This window comes from Anas acuta, chromosome 4, assembly GCF_963932015.1.
Source record: "Anas acuta chromosome 4, bAnaAcu1.1, whole genome shotgun sequence".
In the NCBI taxonomy this organism is placed as follows: Eukaryota; Metazoa; Chordata; class Aves; order Anseriformes; family Anatidae; genus Anas; species Anas acuta.
The window spans coordinates 31,381,139-31,403,535 of NC_088982.1; the positions used below are offsets into that span (position 1 = coordinate 31,381,139).

The following is a 22,397-nucleotide window of genomic DNA, read 5'->3' on the forward strand; positions in this document are numbered from 1 at the left end:
GCTTGGTTCTTTGCACTACAACTGCTGCACTAAATATCCATCCTTGGCTTTGTTTGTTTTCTCCCAAGTGCTTATTAAATTACTGACAGCGTTGGCTGAAGTACAATACTCACAGATACTGTGCTAGCTTTCCCCAGCACGGATTTTGCTAATGCAATTGGCAGATTGTTGAGGCACGCTTCAGATCCAGGCCTCCCGCGGGTGAGCTGCTGAGCTGGCATAGCTCTGTGCTGAAGCGTGAGATCACAAGGAATGAAAGCAGTTTAAAATACTCATCTAAACTACACAGAAGGGCAAAAGCAGCAGACAAGCCATCTGTCAAATCTCATTTTATCTCCCCAGGTGATAAATGGTTTTCCTCTTTCGGTGAGGATGGGGAAGATGAAGGCCTCTTGGAGAATACTGTCACGACCACAGGAGTAACTTCCCTTCTCCCAGCACTCCTGACCGTCACAACAACCTCAGTTACCTTCAGATATCCCTTTTTTTTAAGCCTGCCTTGTTGTTTAGCAAAGCTTTCGCAGCAGGACCCAAGAGCTGAGATCTGACATGGCTCTCTCTGGCAGTGCCCCACTGCAAGGCGCTCAGGGCTCGCAGAGCCTCCAGCTGATGTGGGGAGCTGGGACCAGGGGAAGGATGTCCACAATGTGAAGGATGTCCACGATGTGGCCTGTGCTCTCCCTGTGCGTGATAAACCCATACAGAATTGACTCTATATCAGCAGTTTTTGTTAATGAACGCTGGGTAAGAAGGGCAGGAGCAGTAACCTAGCCAGATGACCTTTCCTCCAGAAAAAAACACCCAAGATCACACCACTATCACCAGTAAGCCAAGACTGAAAAAGCACCTGGGGTGATCCACAAACATCAGCACAAGTGCGTGTGTATCTTGCTGGCGGGAAGGGCACTGAGGTTATGAATTGCTTCTCAGCTCGAGCCAACGAGTGGAAATTCTGACCGGGAGGCTTTGCCTTTTGGTCATTTGTCCCAACTTGTGGAGCAGGTGGGTGAGCCAAAGCCCACTGAAATAGGCAAAAATATCTTTACTGACTTCAATGGACTGCGTGCTGGGCACTGAGTGAGCATTCTTCAGTCATGCAAAACAGGCCTGACCTTGGGCACAGATGAGCAACGCAGAAGGAAGGAGCGTCGTCACTTGGACGCTACGCAGCAGCTCACAGGGCTCAGCTCCGGCGCCTTTCCAAAAAGGAAAACAAACAACAAACCTGAAAAACTTAAACTTTTAGAGTTTGAGCTGCTAGGCGTTAAATGTAAACCAAAGCAGTAGTGCCATGTTAGTGCTCGCACCACAGGACTGCGTTTTGAACTCTTTACCAGCTGCAGTAACCTCGCAACTATTAAGATAAAGCAGACTGTGTGTGTGCACATCCATCCAGGAGCAAAAACTGGCTGGAGTGGAGGCAAGAGGAACATCAGTCTGAGATTTTGAGAACACAGAGGGGGGAACGCCCTGGGGGCTGTTTGTATTTGTCCTGCTGGGACAATGCCTGCTGTCGGCAGGGAAGGATCAGGGCTCTGACTTCACGCTGTGCTCTGTCACAAACGTCTCACAAGCTCTCGGCTTACAGAAGAGAAGCAGAAAACTCGCAGGCAGTTTAACAGCAGCTTTAAGAAGGATCCAAGCCACGTATTATGACCTTGCAAATTGTTTTCTAAAGCACCGCGTCCATGTGGATTACGGATATCCTTCTATTTCTAGGCTGGCAAGCATCCAAACTCAGAGCCATCGAGCTGTTTTCCTCACAGGTCCTGATTACATCCAAACAAAAGGAAAACCCTACACAGTCCAAACTTGCATCTCCTGCAACTGTAATATTTCCAAAGAGACAGAGCTGTCTCTGCTCTGTGTTATCCCAGCGCTGAGCACGAAGCACCTTACGTGCTGCCTGCTGCAGGAGCAGCAGCTGGAACACGTCTCGGGACCTTCTCTTTCCCTGAACCCTCCTTGACCCGCAGCCCGCTTCCCAGCAATAAATTCTTTTTCAAGAGTGTGTGAAGAGAAGAGGAGGAGGGACTGAGGGGGTGGAGGGATGCTGCGTTCCTGCCCTGGAGCCAACAACAGCAGGTCTGAAAGGAGCCAGCGTGCCGGCTCCGGCGGATACAGGCGCTCTCCCACGTATGGGCTGGCGAGCAGGGCTTGGCGGGCTGCCCTATTCCCCGCGGCACTTGATGGCCGGGCAGCTGACCACCCATCCATCACCTCAGGACGTCACCCGCTCCATTTTGTGCCCAAGGAGCCCCATCCACACTCATCCTCGCTTCCCAAAAGCTATTGGACTGTATTTCCTTCAGAATTTTTCTTCCACTTCAGAGCACAGGAGGGGACACGCTTTCAAAAGCAGAAAGGGGATAAAAATCTCGTCGTGCAGTTGAGAGAACCTCCCCGAAGTTTTCTGTAAAAGTAAGCCCTTAAGCTAACTGAAGACAGAAGCTAAAACTCTGAGACCGATCTCCCTGACATCGCTGTCTTCGCCAGGGTTTCAGATGCTGGCAGGTGGCTGTCCAGCCCATGATGCCATTTTCAAAAAATAGATGGCTGCGAAAGGAAAGTCTGTCTCCGCTCCTGACCTGCGTCTTCTCTGCACGAAAACAAAAGTAAAATAAAAATCTGCTTTAGTTTTAATTGCAGCAAGATCTGCTGCTGGCTCCCAAAAGGGATTACTCCAGCAGCAGGGAAGGGGGTGGAGAAAGGCTGAAAGCAAACACAAACAGTGCTCACTTCCTTCTGAACAACCTCTTCCTCCAGAACATTAAAAGGGAACATTTCCTTTTAGCACAACTGCAGGAAATCACAGATTTATTACAGCCATTTTGTCATTAAAACAGATTCTCTTTTATCACGAGAAGCTGCCGATCAACATTTCTCAGGGCTGAGGGACACGTTCCTGCCTCATTTGGGAAGCAGCGCAGATCAGGCTCGGCTCTCGCAGCGCCGTGCCCAAGCAGCTCGCCTTACAAGGCGGCTGTGAGACAGGCAGATCAAAGCCAGACATTAAAGCTAACAGCAAACACCATCAGATGAGCCTCGTCCCAACCTTTCCTTCCTTTTCCTTGCTGGAAGGGCTGCTTCACGTCATGAAACGCTACTGCACAGAACAGAACGAGCCGATAGAAGCAAGCATATGGCAGAGGCGCAGCAGATGGCCCAGTTAGTCAATTATTTGCTGCATCGTCATCACAGACCAGCTTCGGTGCACGCTCTCCAGTCACCAGTTTGGTTAACTTAATCAATTTAAGTTGGCTTTTTCCAGGAAAAAGTCATTTTTACTTAAGTAACGCCAAACATCTCCCCACTGCCTCTCTTGCGGTAATCTGTGGGTTCAAACTCCTACTTGTTTCCTATTGCTGTCGCCAAGTTTAAAAATACATTAATTACTCAGTCCTTAAAAGGCTTCTGCTTCCTTTTGGCATCGGTAGGCCTTGATTCACCCAGCAGCTCCCAGGGGTAAGCCCAAGTGTCTGCTGAGAGGAGCTGAGCCCCTGCAGCGCCTGGTGACTTGAGCAGCGACCGGGAGCTCTCGGCCGCTCCTCACACGGGACAAACCCTTCACAGAATTGGCCCTACAGCCCCAAACGCCCACAGCTCAGCCTCCACAGGCACACCACTTACCCTACGAACTGAAACATGTGCTGAGGGCCAGCCTCGCTTAACAGCTGTCTACAGCAGCAGCCTAAAAAACCTGCAAAGACGTGACAATTATTTCATACAGCCTCCACTTTGTTGTCTTCAGTAAAAGCACGTAACTACGCTGTAGTCAGAGCCCCTCAGCAAACTGAAAGAGGCAGTCTCTCTGGCCAAGATGCCCCAGAAACAGAGTCTCCAAAGAAATCCAGGCTCGTACCCTCTCCCCAGTAGCCTGATGTTAATAGAAGGCTGTCGGGAAAGGCGTTAATTACAAGTTATGCAGGGAACACGAAAGTTGTCATTCTCCATCTAAATGCAAATATACCAGGAGGGCTTCTGAGAAGGTGTGGATGTGTGAAGAGTAATTACAAGGAGAGCAGCCCAGGCGGCGGAGCAATGATGAATTTAAGGCTTTGTTTGATCTGGATGTGGCAGGCACAGGAGGAAATGTGAAAAATTTAAATCACCGGGTAGAAGCAATGAAAAATCCTGACCACTTTGTCTCTTAGAGACGGGCGCTCTGTGTACAGCAGCCTCATTCATCAGGCACACGTCTGCAGGATTTCCCCAAGCCAAGTATGTGGTCCGACCACCTTTCAGCCCCGGAGGCACTTCTGTCTCTGCGGGTAAGTTGAGGAAAGGAGAGGAAACTGTGAGCAGGCAAGAGGAGCCCATGTCTCTTGTCACTTCGTCGACAAGGATCAGAAGATCAGCCTGCTCGGGACACAGACGCGCACACAAATCGCTGGGGTTGCTTTGCAGTGGGCAGAACTTCGCTCTCCCTACCGAAGCTGGAGACTTCAGCCTGCCACTGAGGTGGTTACAGCCCAGCAAACCTTAGTACAAGTGCTCCAGAGGCCGTGCTGCATGCTCTTGGAGAGCAGACCAGCCTGGTTAAGTTTCGATGGTGTTCCTAGAGGCACGTGCCTTGCTCTGACAGCACCTCCCATCCTGGCTGGGAGAACCTGCCCCTCGGAGAAATGGCCATCCCTGCTGCTCGGCCAGGGAGGGGACCCTGAGTCACCACCCATCACCCCCACACCGGTCTGAGAAGAGTCCTGGAGAAACTAGCACACCGACAGAGGAGACATTAACCCTGCGCAGGTATTTACATCACGCCTCCCAAGATCAAAGGCTGCTGCAAGTAAATACGAGGCCTTGGCATTATCAACAAACACGCAGGGTGGGGTGTAGCCCTTCCGCCAGAACACAAACTCTGGCTCTGCTCAGAAGTTGAGCTCTGAGAGAAAACGTCGACTGTCAAAGCACAGGGAAACCAGATTTCAAAGACCATCTGCGTAGTGTTGGTTAAGCACCGTCCCTCACCACCGTGACTGCAGAATCACCATCGACTTTTCACCCATCACTCTCCATCTTCCTTCTGGACATACCTGGGAGTCACCCTGCAGTATCTCAGGCCCACTCCTGCCAAGTCTCACTTGTTCTCTTCCTGACGGCTCCTCTACGCCGAGGCCAGCTCCTGCCTCAGCTCCTTTTTTGCCCGACCAAAAAAATAAACTGTCAATGTGCAAGGGCTGATGGGGGCCGGTCGTGTTCCTCACAGCCAAAGCATTGCAACACAACCTTGATGCGAAGCAACTTGAGGAGAAAGCGAGCTATCTCACCAACGAAAGTGTGTGCTTAACTGACCACAGACGTATGACAGCACACCAGGGGCGCAGAAAGGCTGCTGTCACGGTACACGGCCTTCTGAAAAAGCAACTTGTTTTCCAATGTATGCAACTCAAATGTGCCACCCAAAGCCTGGAAGTGTTTTACCTATGGCAGTGAAGAGAAATCCTCCTGCAGCTTTTACGCCAGCTGTTCCATGTGCAAACCCTCCCTGGACACAAGAGCAGGATCTGTGTTTACCCCCATTTCCCATTTTCAGGATTTAACAGCCAAAGGTGGTCACACAGTCTCCCATCAACAAAATCCACCTCACGTCTGCCAGAGGTTGAGCGCAGACACAGCAGCAGTAGGGTAACAAAGCACTGCACACAGCCGCTGGGCAGGAGCTGTTTCAGAGGCACTTACCCTGGCCCTACAGCACCGGGAGCTTGCTGCAAGGGAGTTTTCTACTTGAGGAGAAATGGGAGAAAAGCACTTTGCAGCTGCCACGTGCTAGGGATGCGTACAGGAGATCAGATGTGGCCGTGTCAGGGTGGCACAGCAGCCATTTGCTTGGAGAAAGACAAGGTCGGGCAGTAGGACACAGAACAGGACCTACAGGACACGTTGAAGTCTCCTCCACCAGGGCTGCGGTACCTGGATCACCTCCCACTGCTCAGGAACTGACTCAGCTGCAGCATCACCCACTCCCAGGGTGTTTCTCCCTCTTGATTAGCTGCATCCCACTCATAATGAAAACAATTAAGTCATCCCAAGAGACACAAATAAACCCGGATCAAGTGTTAGCTTACAAACCGCAGCTTCTGAAAACCACGAGACTGAAGTGAAATACGTGGAGGAACGCCGAAACACAAGTCAGCTCAAGCACGGCAAGATCCTCCAGCACTGCAATCCAACACGCACCGCCGCAGCCGGGCCACGATCTCCGTGCCAAATCTTGCTGTTACGGCTCTGCAAGTCAGTTATAGGAGCACAGGAATGCAGCGGCTACCACGTGGCAAGCAGCAAGCCTCTTCGGCAGGGACGGGCTCTTGCCGCGTGCGTACTGCATGAAATCTTCTCTCAGCATAGCCACCTGCCTCAGTATTGCTGCTCTCAACAGAAAGGCAGCAGCTCTGGGGAACTGCTCTAGGCTTGCCTGGGAAGAGAAATAAAACCTCCATTCTGTGCCATTTACATAGGAACCATCCTGCCTGTCAATTTGCATTGAAAAACTGCGTGAAATAGCATTTGTTGTTGTCCGGTACAATCAATTCATTGGTGACATGCTTACAGACAGCAAGAGAACCAGGCATTTGCAGCAGAGAACTACCAAGAGAGGAACAAAATCATGAAATCAGGCTTCTGTTCCCTTACACCAGGCTCCGGAAGTCTTTCACAGGCAAATCTGAGATCATCATCTCAGATTTGGGAATTGGAGAATTGTAAGAATTGTAGGGGTTGGAAGGGACCTCAAGAGATCATTGAGATCATTGGGTCCAAACCTCCAAATTTCATTCATTTGTTCACACAATCACAAGATTTTGATTCCCACACACCCGTTTTCATCTTACTGATTGTAAGAAAGGAACTGTGATTACTTGGAATTATTTTTTTCTTCAGACCAACTGTCCTAGCATCATGTTCCTGACCTCGCACAGAAGTACTCGGTAAAGCAAAGCCCAGTGGTCCCCCAGCACACCTGCTCTTTCCTAGAGGGCCCAACAAAAATGGGGAGCCTTTCCAACAACTGTTGTGGTAAAAAGCTCTGAAAAAAAAAAAGTAGGTTACAAAAAAAATCCAGATATCAACATATCAGAAAAAAAAAAAAGTTTAATTATCCACCTGAAATGGCTCTGAACAGCAAATCCAGGATTCATGTCTTGCAATCTATTATTCTTCCTCAGTTCATCCAGCAATGCTTATTGCAGGTGCAAGAAGTCAAATGCAATACATTTTCTACTTTAAGGCTACATTAAAATTATTCAAGCAGATGTGCTCTTTGTTCACTTTGTTCATTGATTTTATAGAACTGGCTTCTTAAATCCTCTTAAAAAAAAAACACAAAACGTTGCTCTCCACTGCACCAAAGAAGTCTAACAAGATATATGTTGTTGGGTGAAAAACCCAAACCCTGCAATGTTTACTGAGCAGCTGCTTTGTGTGTCTGCCTTTTAAATCTCTTGTTGAACAGCATCCTCACCCTACAGCCACCGCCTCTGCACGTCCAGCTGAGTGAGCATGCTGCTGGGTTTCTGCAGAGCTGGCCACCAGCTGACCTTGTGCAGGCTGCGCCAAGCAGCTCCTGAGTCCAGCAGGACCCAAGTGCTATGAGGTCCATCCACGGGTGCCCCATCACAGCCACGCTGCCAGCCAGTGCCCCACGTCCTCATTTCACGTGTCATTTCCAACTACACCTCATTTCAGTGTCAGCTGTGCTGCCTGCAGGCCACCGGCTTTGACACGAGCAAAATCAAGGAGTATTAAAGGCTTAAATTCTTCCATCCTTCCATAGAAACAGGCAGCAAACAACTCATGCAACAAATGACAAGGTTTCCTACTCCCCAGAGTTTTCCCTTTATATAACAGCACGTACCGAGTAACAGGTTGAACGAGTCTTATCTGCACAGCAAGGACTAAGTAGGAACGGAAAGAGATTAGCACTGTTTGCAGAAGAAGCCTGCTTATATGCTCAAAAGCCTATTTAAAAAAATCTTTCCTGCAGCCTCTGCCAGGTCCCAGGTATTCCACAAGTATTTCCTAATTTTTCCATCCACACACCGAACCGTCTGCACATTTTCCCATGGTTTGTCGCTTTTGTTTGATTTTATTAAGAGGTTTCCAACCGAATTGGAGCCATCCCTCTGATGTCTCTCTAATAAAGCGGCTCATTGTCATGCAGAAGGGCTTGGAAAGCATTCAGACCATGCAAGGGCAATAATCCGCGACAGGGCGCATTAGGCAGGTACTGAAGCATGCCTAATGCACGTTGCAAAGCATATGCCCCTCCAAAACACACGCCGAGGTGCTTCGCCTTTCCCTTCTGCTGCTTGCTACAAATACGTGCCTGCAGTGCCCTTTGCAGGGGCTGCAACCAGCAGCAACTTGGGCGGGCACACGCATGCTTCCCGGAGAGCCCAGCCGCAGCACGGGATGTCCCCAATGTGTAAGGAAAGGTTTGGGCAACTGAGGGGCTCCTGCCAGCACGTGGAGCCAGCACGGGGATCACCCACGGTACGTGGTGGAAAAGGTAGTGTTGGCAGGAGCCAGCAAGGCCGCTTCCGAAATGTTTACCCTGTTTGTGGACTCGCTGATAACCCCGCTCTGCTCTGGAGGGCACACAGCTGTACAACCAACATGCTGCCACACCACCACAGAGCCGCCCTGCTTTCGCCTGCTGCTGCTCAACCTAGGTGAGATACCCCAAAGAGTGACACGGCGTCTGTAAGGCCTGATGGGCCTCGGGAAGCTTACGGCAGTCCCCAGAAATCCTAAAGCCGACGTGCCTGCAAACACCTCCCCTCCCATGCGCTGCTTTTTGTGCACCACGTAGCAGCCAAAGCCGTGATTTTTGCAGGGAGGCTGAGGGACAATGCATTTTCCAGCTGAAATGGCAAACTGCTGCACAGCAGGAGTCATCTGCCAGCAACTGGGCGATCTGCTGATGAATACTTTTTTGGGGTTGCCTCAGGACAGCGCAGGCATGTGTATCTTGCCACTATTAATTAATTGCTCTTTGTGTATTTATCCCCGTAGAGTTTAGGTGTCCCACACAGCGACTACATCAAACGAGGCAATTTCTGCCTCCAAAAGCACTTCTATCGGCCGTTTATTTGCAACGCTTAGCTTGATGCTCGGACTGGCAATAAATTATCCTTCTTAAGTGTTCAGCCTATTTCATTTAATATTCTTCCTTCCCCAGTGCCCCCTGCGAGTACAGTAACCACGGGGGGTGGATCGGCATTGACAGCACTGCAATTAAGAGATTACTCTGTGAGGTTTTGTATTTCTGCCTGGTTTCGCGTTCCCGTTAAAAGCACTTGGTTAAACAACCGAGCAACTGAAGGCAATGTAACCATGGGAGCCTTGCCAGCAGGTGCCCGGTGAAGCAGCCCCAGAAGGGCAGGCAGCGCCCGTGTGGGAACAGAGACGGGTTCCCAAAATCAGGGAGAGAACAGCGAGAACCTGGGTCAGAGCCAAGAGCCGCTGGCTGGACACCCACAGGCAGGACAGGAGGGTTTTTCCGTGCAGACGCAGCAGCTTTGGTCGTGGCGAGAAAGAAACTGCAGGTTACTGCTGGAAGCCCCCATTTTGTCACCTGCAAAACTTCAGCCCTGAGACAGCATCGATACAGTGAAGCCCCCGCCAAGTACCAAGGCTGTGACCCACGAGAAAGATGCTCTTCCTCCTGCTCAGCTTGGCAGGAAGCTCCCAGAGCGAGCAGGCAGATCAGCTGCAGTGCAAATCAGAGAGGAAGCTGAAACAAAAATAGGCCTATCTCAGCCATCACAACATATGGTCACACCACACCAACTTTGCTTGCCTTTTTCAAGGAAAGCAAAACCTGCCAGCCAACTGGTAAAAGGCAACTAGTCAACATCCTTGTTAATTACGTTACAGCTCTTCTATTGTATTGGCTTCAACACCCTCTCCATCACTCTGTTTCCAGTTTGAACTCTCTAAGGGACTGGGATCTTTCCAAACCCTTTCTGAACTGCCGTCCTTCTGAGTGCAGAAACCACCACTCTCAAAGGAAGCCACATCTGCTCTGACGACAGCGATGATTTCATACCAAACTGGCAACCACAGCTGGCAAATTACACCAAGGTGCTGTAGGACCTGGCAGGAGAAGCTCCACGAGGCACACGCAGCCTTCTGCCCGTTCAGGACTTCTTCCAGGGGCAGGTCGCTTCCCTGAAGAAACCCTCTGGAGCCTCTGCCCATTCAACGATTTTCACAGCAGCAGCCCATGGCCTTCCAGTCCCCATCCTCTATGGCACGGAGGCAAGAGGCAGCTTCAAAAGGAGACGTGAATCAACACCGCCTCTCCCTGGGGTTCCTCGTCCTCAGACCTCCCACGTGCCTCTTCCAGCCAGGCTTATTCATCGCCCTGAGCAGGAGGCTCTTTGCTCTCCCAGGGTCTCAGCAGATGCCCTGCATTAAGCACCACGTCAAATTTCCAAAGAAGCTTTTAAACCCTTCTGTGTGTGCTGCCGGGGATTCTTCCTCATCCCCAGCTTGTGCTTTGCCTTTTTTTTTTTTTTTTTTTAAAGGGAACAGAATTTCCCTAAATCCTCTGCACATGCTCTCTGCAGAAGTCTGTATCTTTTCCATGTTACTCAGTGGTTCAGTTGTTACAGTTACCAAACACACCACTAGAAACACACAAAGGGTTTTGTACAACAGCTGTGGTATGTGTGAAGTATTTCTGGAAGCACCTGAAAAAATGGGCAGGAGGAAGGAACAGAATCACTATTGCTTCTTTTGCCTGTTCTACCTAAAACCTTGCTTTTATCCAACCTCACCTCAGAAAAACTACTGGAATCCCTTCTGGCCAGTAGTTTGCTCCAAAACACCTTTTTTTTTTCTTCCCCCTATTTTTTTTTCCCCCCAACTTAATACTTCTTTGCTTTATAAAATGCCATTTGCAGGAACCAACACAACAGAAGAACAGGAACAGAGGAAACGGTGAGACTAAATGCCTTCCCCTCTCCCACATCACTTCTCTGTCACGCACACAGAGAAGTCACTCCTCGGTTTAAAGCTGTGAATCAGGAGCCCTTTCTGAGCACCTGCTTACACAGATGCAGACACAATAAACATCCTCCACATTTCACTGTCTAGCTCCAGGTCAAGAAGTGCTGTTGTGCATACGCTCCAGCGGGGCTCTTCACTGGAATGCTTTCTGGAACTGGACTCGAGAGCTGAGAGGCAACAAGGAAATCAGATCCTGATCGTAAAAGGAGTCGATTGCCTTACCCACACAGGCTAAGCCTTTCAAAAGGAGGGTTCAGCTCAGCTGGCCACAAGTTGGACCTGAGCACGAGTGACAGCGCTGGAATTTGGAGCAGAAGCCGTGCGCTGCTTCCATCCAGAGGCTGCTGCGTGCTGGGAAGACGTGAGCTGCTTGTCCTTGCTCACCGAGGGGCAATAGGAGAGGAAGGGGTGAAAGAACCATTCAAGGACTTTCTAAGATAAGTGCATCACTGAACTGAAGACCTTTTAAAAGCACTGTCTTAACCCAAGTGACTGCTGCCGGTGTCTCAGCCCTCCGAGCCTGTTTCACATGTGCTGAGGGACTCCACTAGAGGAAGGAAAGGAGCACTGAACAAACCTAAACAAATCATTATTTGCTTGGCAGATTACTATGCATAAATGGCCTTTAAAGTTGTTGCACTCAAGTAAACGTAGCTTATAGCAATTATCATCTGTAAATTTCCTTTGTTAAGCTGAGAGCGGAGTGGATGGCACATTTTCAAAGGAAGCCATTTTAAAAAAAAGGAAACCATTACCTTGGTATTTAATACATGCACAAAGGAACAGGCACATGAAGACATTATTCTCCTGGTATTTCCCCCACCCAGAAGTTGTTTATTTCTTCATCTGGCCCATGATCGACATCTCTCACCCACCAAGGTCACAGCAGGAAAGGAAAGGAACAGAGGAAGACATGAAACTGTGGATGGCACAGAAACCCCTCAAAAGGAAAGCAAAAGATAAACTCAGGGCACGAAGAGAGACCTCTTCACAACACCATTTCTATCTGACTTTTTCAAGGGGTGGGGAAGCATGTTACATTACTTTTGAGTTTTATTTTTGCAATTGCTGAAAATGACTTTTTCTCCCCTTTGCCCCTGTTCTGGCTAGCACAAGTAATTGTTGCCAAAATCTGAAAGCCCCAAGAACCAGCACTCTTAGGAGAGCTGGGTGAGCACAGGGCCACGTGCACCATCCTCACCCGAGGCACCAAGTGATCCGTGCGTGTTGCCACCAAGCGAAGTATAGCACAGAGACAAATCCAGCTCTTAGGGCAAGGACTGAGACATAAGGTACAGTCTGTGAAAGGTCTGAATGTCAAATTACTGTTCATTAGAGTCAAGAAACAATCCAGATCGTGTCTGGCTTTGCATGCATTGCAGGATAGGTTTGTTTTGGTTTTGTTTGTTTTAATAAAATAGCACTTGGGAACATATTTTAATCAATTGCTAAGCTTCCACAATAAATTCACATAGTGGAACAACATCAACACACACCAATACAGCTGCCAACAACCAGCCTGAGGTGGGTTTGGTTGCAATTATCGGATTATGTGGCAATTACACTCTGTTTGCATTTATTTAAAAATCACAGAAGGAAGGTTCTGGCTGCGAAAAGCAGTGCTAGACTGTATCAGATGTCTGAGCTGTACGGGAAAGAACAGCAACGGGCTCCCTGCCCATCCATTCCGCACGTCCCTCCAAAACCCTATGAGAAAGGGATGTGTAGTTTGGGAAAACCACCTACCACAGGGCTGCTAGCTTGACGGACTTGGAAGGCAAACACCTTCCAAACCACCAGGAACCAGACTGATTCGTGTATTTTGACAGGGTTTGGGAGCTCTCGAGCAGTGCTGCTCAGCGATGTGCCAGCAGAGTAGGGGTGGAAACGCCAGGTCGGGGCTGTGATGTTTTGAACCACTCAAAGGCCAAGCTCATCCCATTTACCCATCGAGGGCTTTTGACTGGTTGACAAACACTCGTATCCTGCTAAGACAAACTAGAAAGTGAAGCTCTTTTTCCCTTTAAATAGAACTTACTGAATATGTTGAAAGTATTTTTTTTTCCACACGTAATTTATGGAAAAATAACTCCAGCATCTGTTACAACTAGATGGCCCAACTCCTCCAGCACTATTAGCATCATCCGTGCTCTCCTTCAGCTCTTGTACTTGCAAATCTTGATTACATTATTCCATCTAACCGACAAACTCTGCCTTCTCCCAGCAGGGAAGAACTTCAGCTGGCTCCTCCAAACATCACATCAGTTTTATCCCGATAGCTTGAGAACACTGAAAAATCCTGTCCGGGAAGAACAAAAGACATGGAGCTATTCCTTTATCAGCATGTGCTGTAACAGAGAAGGCTGGGATTTTTGGAACAAATCACAGAGAACAATGCGTGAAAGCTCTGGGGCACTAATTGACCCAAAGTATTTTTTTCAAAGGCAAAACATTTGAGTTGCTGCATTTTTCCATGTCAGCCACTTTAGGAAGTTTTTTGGTCTGTTATTTTTAATGCCTCGATGTATGAGTCAACTGATTTTCATGCGGAATGGCATGGAAAAAACGTCTCTGAATACCACATCTCGTTATTGTCGTGCCTCTGAAAAGAGACAAGACTTTCCCAAAGAAAAGAACACAAATAACTGTTTTTCTTTCCCTCCAGGATTTGGGCAGTTCCACAGAATTTTCTTAGTCTCTAGACTAGCAGCTTCCTTCAGGCCTGTGGTCCACTGCACAGAACCAGGCATTTACTCCTAGGAGGTTCACAGAGCCAGCTAAGCACAGCAAGCCTATTATTAGTTTGCTGAAATCAGCCTGTGTACAATGGGCAGGGGGTTGCAAACAGGTAAAGATGATAAACGGTGTTCTCAAACCTCAGCGTAACGATCACGTTCCCCTTAAATATTACAAGAGCATCTTTGGTCGGCAGGAAGTTATGGAACATCATCTCTTAAATCAAGGATCTGTGAAACTAAAAAGCCATCACTTCCAACATTTCACAGACACAGCATTTAAACACACTGAAAATCACAAGCTTTCAACATAAATGTGCATAAAGCATAGTCATAGGTGGGGGGAAAAAAACAGCGTATAGACTTGACATGCTTTTGAATTGGCACTGACAGAGCTTTAAAACCAGCCGGTTGTTCCTGCAGGAGGAGCACTGCCTGCTGCACTGTCATGTGAGAACCTCGGCCGGCCACCGGTTCAGCTCAAAATCACAGGGGACGAGGTGCAAAGCCTCCAGTATAATCACCACTTCGCCTCATTTCCCCCCAGACAGGTACCACTACCAAACGCCACCTCCTGAAGACACGACGTGATGTTTTAAAGCAAGCAGCTGCACACATGATTTTTGCCAAAGGACACGCAGCAGGGCAGGGAAGTAAGTGTATTTCTTGTTTCCAACTATGCTGCAGTAGCAAAGAAAATCTACTTTTCCTTACCTCTGCATCTACAGAAACCACGGGGGGTTCAGCGCTTTTAGGATAGGCAGCTCCAGGAGCTCAGCGATACGGTGGAGCTGACGCTCGGTGCTGGCCAGCAGTTATCTCACCTCTGCAGCCTATTTCTTTGCCTGTACTTCCAGCTCGCCAGCCAAACTCCTCCTGGTAAACACACAGGCACTGGTGGCTCTGCACAAGGCCAGCTCCCTACCCCAAACAAATGTATTCCTAGACCGACGACAGCCTGTTCTCAGCCCTGCCCTCAAAGCTGGGTGTTTTCTCCCTATCAGCCTGCTGGGGAGAGAGGAGCCTTGAGCAAGAGCTGCAGAGCAGTCATGAGGGAGAGTTGCTCAGCCATACTTGCAAAGATGGATTAGCTCTGTAATACATTTGTTAAATACAATCTCACAGACTACAGAAGCGCAGGAATACTGAAAGCAATTTCTCACCAGGTGTCTCGAACTCTTTGAAGATGTAAAAACTCGTTTACCACCACACATTTTAATAATTCCTTGCAAGTTCAGATGCTACCAGCTGTCAGTGTTTCAAACTGCAGTGCCTGTAACTCAGCTCAGGAAAGGAGGAAAAAAAAGACTTGCCTTTCAGAGGAGGCACCCACACTGCACTCACATACCTCGCATACACACACCAGCTGCCAAACATGCTGTGCTATGAAGGTGCTGCTCCTATGTTGATGAACAAACACATCAATTACTGCTTATAGATTATACCATAAATGGTATTCTGAGCAAAGAGGTGTATATATATACATATACACATACATACCTCAAACACTAACATACACTTCTTCTCACTTTGCTTTTCTTTAAAAAAAAAAAAAAAAAAAAAAAAAAAAAACACACAAAAATAAAAAAACAGCATCTGCTGTACTCTTCCTGTTTAGGTTTTGGTGAGGATTTTTTTTTCCTTTAACAAGTACACAATTGAAACCCACATTTTTTTTTTTTTTTTACAGTTCTGAGAATGAGTTTTACTGTTGTCACAGAGGTTAACCATTAACCATTTGCTTGTTGACCTCTCTCTGAAAACTAAAGCAGGGGCATTGCTTTCTCTTAACCTGCTGGGTAACGCTGCAGAACAACGCTGGAACTTCCCATCCCTGTTCCAACAAACATTTAACACAATGAAAAATGACAGCTCTAAATATTAAACAACAACCAAGGCTAATGCTGAAGACAAATGCATGCAGGTGAAGCACAGAGCAGCCGTGATAAAGCTGGCTCCCTCCCCTCCATGTGGTAAAACAAGGCGACAGATGATTTCTGCACCTGAGTGGCAGACAGCACCTGGGGGCTGCTTCCCCAAATTGTCTGTGAACACGCAGCTGGGGAAAATCTGCACAAACAGTTCTCTTCTCCCCGTTAAAGCCTTTTACCCGAGCAAGGCAGCTCTGCCTTCGTCCTCCCCCGGTGACATCTCGGAGCGCTGTCTGCCCCAGCCAGTCGCTCCACCCCAGCGCTACGTGTGCCTTCTGCCCTGTATCATGGCCAAAACCAGCCCTGGGAGCCTGAGCTACAACACGGAGCACGGCCGCACTTTTTTCATGGTGATGTACCGCAGGGAAAAAAAACCTCTGTGCCATGTTCAAGCCCGAACAGGATGAGTGCTTGCCTATAAATAGAGGTTAAACAGCCTCTGAGCTCCCCACCGCCCTGTACTTGCAGCTGGCAGGAGGAAGGCAGCCTGCACGCTGTGGAAAACTCTCCCTCGCCTCCCTGTAGCCCACCACGACAGGAGGAACACAGTCTTAGCAGCTTCCCTATGTAGTTACTGAGGTCCCTTCGATAACATCTTTTAAAGGATTTGAGAGCTTTGTGCTCTCACTCACTGTGGCTACACACAGAAAGAAAAGGCTGAGGAGAACTGATGCGGTTCATGAAGAGCTCGCTTCCTGCTATTTGTGCTGTATCCTGCACTTTCTCCTAAAAAGCAGCAAGAAGATGCCTCCCTCTATAACACAGATTCAGGCCCAGCAAAAATTACTCAATCTGAGGAAACGTTCCCTTCCATTGTCAGCAGCTGTGGACTGAAGCTCCCCAGGAGCCTGCAAAGCATGCTGCAGGGCAGCCAGGCATCGCATGCCAGAGAAAACCCAAGTGTAATTCTCCAAGAAGATCTTGGAGAAGTGCAGTGGATGTTTTAGCTTTTAACTTACAGGTAAGGCACACTTGGACACTGTTTCAGCCCTTCTTCACCTGCCTCAGCTGACTGGAATGCAGTATCACCAATACTCGCATCTGCCTGTATCAACAGGACCCACGGAACAAACATGTTATGAAACGTGTCTGTCGATCTGCCCTGGAAAGCTGCAAAACCACACGGAGCAAAAATCAAGCTGCATCATTCAAAGTGCCTCTTCCTTGGGAAAAAGCCTCGGCATCACTCCCTTTAGAAGAGACTGTTTCACTGCATTCACTGTGTTTTAAACGCAGGTACAGCCACAAGGGTTTTTTTGGCACATCATCTGCTCCTTTTTCTACCCGAATGAGTGGTCCAGCCCTGATCCGAGGTGCCTCTGGGGCCAGCTGCAGTGATGGGGCTGTCGGGGTGGAAAAGGAGGGCACCCCAGGGTGCTGCCCATCCTCACCCTTCCCTGCAGGGCCAGCTCAGAAGGAGCAAGGTGAGCCCAGCAGGGATGATGGCACGACACTGATTGCACGCTGCTTTGACTGTGCTGCCCTACAAAGATAAGGAAATGGAGTTGGTTCTCCTACCTGCAACCACGCTGAGCACATCCAAAGCCAAGTTTTACAACAAGCAGGAATTCTTAGATAAATACAGTGTTATTCTGGATGCTATCTATAATTTTAAGTGTAACCAACAGGGTCCACAGCTAATTTACAATGATCCTGGCCAGCCCAAGAACAGCAGCCTACCTCTTCAAAAAAGCAGCTATGCATTTAAAGCTCCTCAGCATGCAATTGCTGCAGCAGGGCTTGTTTTTTAATGAAGGAGGGAGCAGAAGAGAGCTGGGCTCCACCACCCGGCAAAGAAGCCACATTCTTGTGCCTCACTGACCTCTGCCTGGAGCTGTCACATTGACAGAGGGTCTCAGTCGGTCCCGCATACCTCCTGGGGGTCCTGCCATACCTCAGAGCAGCTGCGTAGCACTGAGCATCATACCGTAGCCAACAAGACAGTGCACTTGTCCTTATTCTGCTCGATTCTGCTTCTGAATTTCACACATTCCTGAATACAGCACAGAAACCTGACAGAGGCCGTGCTGCCCAGGGACACTGCAAGCAGCAGATCAGCCGCATGTTCCAGAAGTGAGTGCACAGAGAGCTACAGCTGCAAGCCGACAGCTCAGCCAGCAACTTGAAAACAACCCCCCTACTTTCTACACAGAACAACCCGGACCGAGGGATGGTTTCTCCACCTAATAGTTCTGGATATAAGCTAATTACAGCAGCCAGTGGCAGAAGCTGATTCATCTCAAACAGCTAAAACAAAACACCCAACTCACCGTGTAATCCATTCTTAAGATTCAGTATGGAAGAAAAAAAATTGTTCCAGCACCCATTAACACATCAGTTTCTCGCTCATTACTACTGCAGTTTTTAAAATGCTGGCAAGCAGCAACAGGCATGTTTTACCACCTGGTTTTCTTTACCCTTCCACCTTTCAGAACAAGGGAATCCAAATGCTATGGGAGCTGCGCTGGATCACAGCGCTGAAGCTGAAGGACGGATGCAGGATTTTCTTGCTGCCAAACCCGCACCCTCCCCAGGCTCACATCCCCTGCACTAGCTGCGCATACTGAACACCCAACATGTGAGAAACAGCAAGCCCAAGCAGACGGAGGAGTGCCTGAAGACCTCATACCGAGCGATACCCAAACACTGTGGTGTTCTGTATCACACCACCTCATCAGTAATTTACTGAGCTTGCAGTTTTGTTTTGTTTTTTTTTTTTAAGAAGAGATGCAAAACCAAAAAGCTCGCCCACATCTTTCATCAGCTGCCTACCAGGGAGAACCCTCTGGCATGTTTTAACAAATTCATTCCAGAGACATTTGGCCTCTCCTTCCTATGCAGCATAACTCCAGTTATTTATTGCACATACGCGTTCACCCCTTGCTGCTGAAGAAGAGCTTTTATGCACTCATACAGCACGTATCTGTTGCAATGAGGCAGATACCACAGCCAACTTGTGCCCCCAAAAGAGGAGTATCGCAGGCACTGAGCTTACTGGTAAACTCTCTCCTGCAAGAGATTCATTCCTGCTGCTCATTTTCACTCCTACTCCCTTTTAAATGTGTTTTAAAGCGATCAGCTTTAAACTTGAACGACGCACACAGAGGTTGCCTTCTTACTCACCGCACCAAAACGCTCTGACGCAGCTTCACAGCGTCAGAACTGTGCTCTGGGAGCGCTGCCTGGCCCCGGAGGGTCACACTGTGCCCTGGTGGGTTACAGATGGGGCTGGGGGCTGGCACCCAAGGGACGGCTGTGAGAGCTGAGGCACCCCGCCAGCCCCAAGCCTTGGGGCCCAGCCAAGCCCCAAGGCCAGGCAGCAGCGCTGGGGTTTACACCGGACCCTCTCTTGGCATGTGGGCCTTGTAACGCGACACACTGATAACACAGGCCGGTAAATCGTGCGAATCAAAGGGGGAGGCCAAAAAAAAACAAACCAAAAAGCCGGAAAATCAAAGCTCGGTCCCTTTGTTAAGCACAACCCTGCCTCCATTTTCCTTCCTGCGCACCGGGCAGGCAGCCGGGCTCCCGAAGGATCCCCCCACACCCCAAAAACCCCTCACAGCCCCCTCACACCCCCCAAACCCCTCACAGCCCGTACCTGGAGTGCGCAGCCATGGCGGAGCTCAGCGCCGGGCCCCCATGCGGCGCCGCCTCAGCCGCCGGCCGGCGCGGGGCCCCTCGGCCATTTGGCGGCCGCCCGGCAGCTGCTCCTCAGCGCCCCGCTGCCGGGGCTGGCCCCGGCTCCCCCCCCCCCCCGCCCCACGGCCGGGCCCTCCCCCCGGCTCCTCGCACCGCCCGGCGGCGGGGAGGATCCACCGGGAGCCCCCGCTGCCGCTCAAGGTCTCCCGGGGGAGGCTGCGAGGCCCCCCCCGCTGTCGCCGCCCGGCTCCGCCCGGCCCCGCGGCGGGCAGCGAGCGGGGGGCGCCGCGGCCCGGCCGCCGCCCCTCAGGGCGAGCCGATGCCCCCCGCACCCCCCCCCCGCGGGAGGGGCGCTGTGGTACGGCCCGGCCCGGCCGCTAATGGAGGCGCGGGGGGCGGGCGGAGCGACTGGAGGCGGCGCGGGGGGGGCCCCGCCTCAGCCTGCCAGCTGTGGCACCGTGTGGAGATATCGGGTGCTCCAGCGCCTGTCCCCAAAACACGACCGGTTTAGGTCAAGTGGCACCGAGGATGGAGGCTCTCCAACCCCTCTGTGTCCATCTTCATCTTCTCTACCAGGACACTCACCTCCCTTAAGTGGCAAAACCTGGGTTCAGCGCGATGGACATGACCAAAAAGTACAAAAAAAAACAAACCAACAAACTGCAGTTCTCAAAATTTGTCTTCTTTTCTTTGTAGGGCTTGATCACAGCATTTAAAATTATGACTTAAGAAAGTATATATACGTAAATAATCCCACATCCTCATCTGTCACTCCAAGGAACTTCATTTTTCCCCTAAGAAAATAATAATGCCAAGAACCTGACATCTTCAGAGAGAAGGATATGGTTCACTGCTGCTGGAAAGTTCTAAGGATGTAAGCATAACCCAAAGCACCGATAATTAACCATACTGTTACTGGCACCAGGACTGCACACCCAGACAACGTTTTAGAGGGGCTTTCCCCCCAGAAAGATTGCCCTAGAGAGTTGTACGTATAACTGTTTGCTGCAATTTCTGCTGAAGAGATTAGGAAACAGGGAAAAGAGGAAGAGATGCATTTACTTTTTAAAGAGTATCTACATTTTTTCAAGTCAAGTACTTAAAATTTCATTGAACCATCCTCATGCAAGCAACAACAGAACCTTTTTTTTTTTTTTTTTTTTTTGCAAGAAGGGGTACTACGCAGAGAAAGGAAACGAGCTGAAATCTATCTCAAAGTTTCATCTCTGAGTGAGCACAAAGCAGGCAATCCCATTACTTTGATTCGACCCTGCAGAAAGCCCGTGATGGAGATGGTGGTGGTCAGCATTCCTCTCTCCAAGCCCTACACTTCAGCTGCTCACCCACAAGAAGGGAATGCTGAGTACTCCAGGCTCCTCGAGTGCTTAGGGAAACATCAAGACTCAGACCAAATGTCAGATCTGCTTGACTAGAAATGAATTTGGACCTGGGCCCAAAGTCCAGACTACATTTCCAGATGTTTAATGCAAGCCAGGCGACACAGCTTCTAAGCAATTTGTCAAAGAAGACCATTAAATGAAAGGGTCATTTTCCTTCCTGTGAGACCAAGTACAAATTTTCTGAAGACACGCCTGGATGCTTCAGTCCTGTACGAAGAGACTGACAGCAGCAGTAAAGGATATCTCAAGCCCCTTGCCTACACTTAACCAGGCTGGAACCTGCTCTGTGTTGAAGACAATTTTGAAAATTAGATACTTACAGGCTTCCTCCTTGTCTCCAATACCAAACAAAGCTTTTGCCTGTCCGCACTGCACAGACAGACCGCTCAAGAAATTTTAAGAAATGTCATTTGTCAAATTACAGACAGAGCTGCTGTCTGTTTTAAGGCCCTGTTTGGCTGTTCATAGAGCTTCTCTTAATCCAGATAGTACAGGCTAAAGATTTCCATAAAGGTTATCTCCCTGAAGATTAAATACAATCCGTTTCAGCCCTTTTGGGCATAACAATAGATGACAAAAATACATATATACTCTTGCCAGAACAGCTAAGCTTTTTTTCCAGGAAAGAATCATCACAAACAATATGCTTTGTTTGCACTGAAAGTTTCTAGCAGTTTTCTGCCCTTTTGCTTGAGAAGCACTTGTTGATTCCCACTTTGTGCAAAGGCATTGATGTTTAACAGGGTGCTGGCCTTCCAGCATGGCTGTGCCATGGTGAGGCACTGGCACAGGTAGCACAGAGGCTCTCCGAGAGAACATGGCAGGAGAGAGCCCTCCATACATCACTATCCAACATTTCTGCCCTCCTTGCATCTCATGAACGTCCATGAGAGCCGCTGAGCCAGGATAACAGATGCCTACCACCCACCCTTCAGGCTGCCAGGTGAGGATGCCTACCACCAGTTTCTTCAAAGCACAAAGCAAAGCCCTTTGCTGAGCTCTGAAGAGGCTGCAGACCTGCAGGTCAAGCAAAAGGATGACTGTATAACGCCGTGGTGCAGGAATGCCAGCCTAGCAGCTGGCTTTATTTTTTAATTGAATTTACACTGTGATGAAAAGGATGCTATTATTTTTTGCAAAGGTGAGTGCTTCAAATTTAAGAAATGACAGTATCACTGATGCCTAGGCAACAATATGAATGAGTCTTTTAAGACATGGCCACGAACCACACAGATCCCACTGCCAATCCTCAGGACAAAGCAATCCTAATGGTGCCCTCCCGTCCCCAAATTGGCATCATGCTGAATTTGGCTTGACAGTGAATTCAAATAAAAAGCGTACAAATATCAGCCTTTAAAAAGATGAACAAAGTCACCACGATGTCACGCAATGCATAACCCCTGGGCAGAGCTTCCAAGTAACATCAATACTCGAATAATTTGAAACCTCAGTGCAAAAATTGCACAGCACAGCTGGAGAACACCAGGGTCCTGCTGACTACTGGACCAGAGGAATAACACAACCAGGAATTGAAGCAGGAAAGGACTGTGAGATGTAGGACGCTCACACTGTGCTTCCCCTAGTGCTGCTCACAGTTAACTTGCTACTTCTGACTTGCAGAGTGGTTTGTACTCCCTTCCGAGGAAGATACCTCTGGGGAAAGAAAGGGGAAAGAA

General features: G+C 49.2%; 1 protein-coding gene across 6 annotated transcripts in view; it reads right to left on the reverse strand.

Annotated features, from left to right (window-relative positions):
- The window catches only part of AFF1 (ALF transcription elongation factor 1), a 73,660-nt gene that overhangs the window by 46,873 nt on the left and 4,390 nt on the right, over window positions 1–22,397 (reverse strand). Inside the window, exon 1 of one of the 6 annotated variants that reach the window (XM_068680511.1) lies at window positions 19,281–19,599. The exons of 4 other annotated variants lie outside the window; for them this stretch is intronic. In XM_068680511.1, coding sequence (XP_068536612.1) covers window positions 19,281–19,297 — 17 coding nt within the window. In that variant the 5' untranslated portion in view covers window positions 19,298–19,599. Of the gene's footprint in view, window positions 1–847; window positions 883–19,280; window positions 19,600–22,397 lie in introns of those variants that run through there. One more of the 6 variants, XM_068680509.1, reaches the window with a different exon arrangement.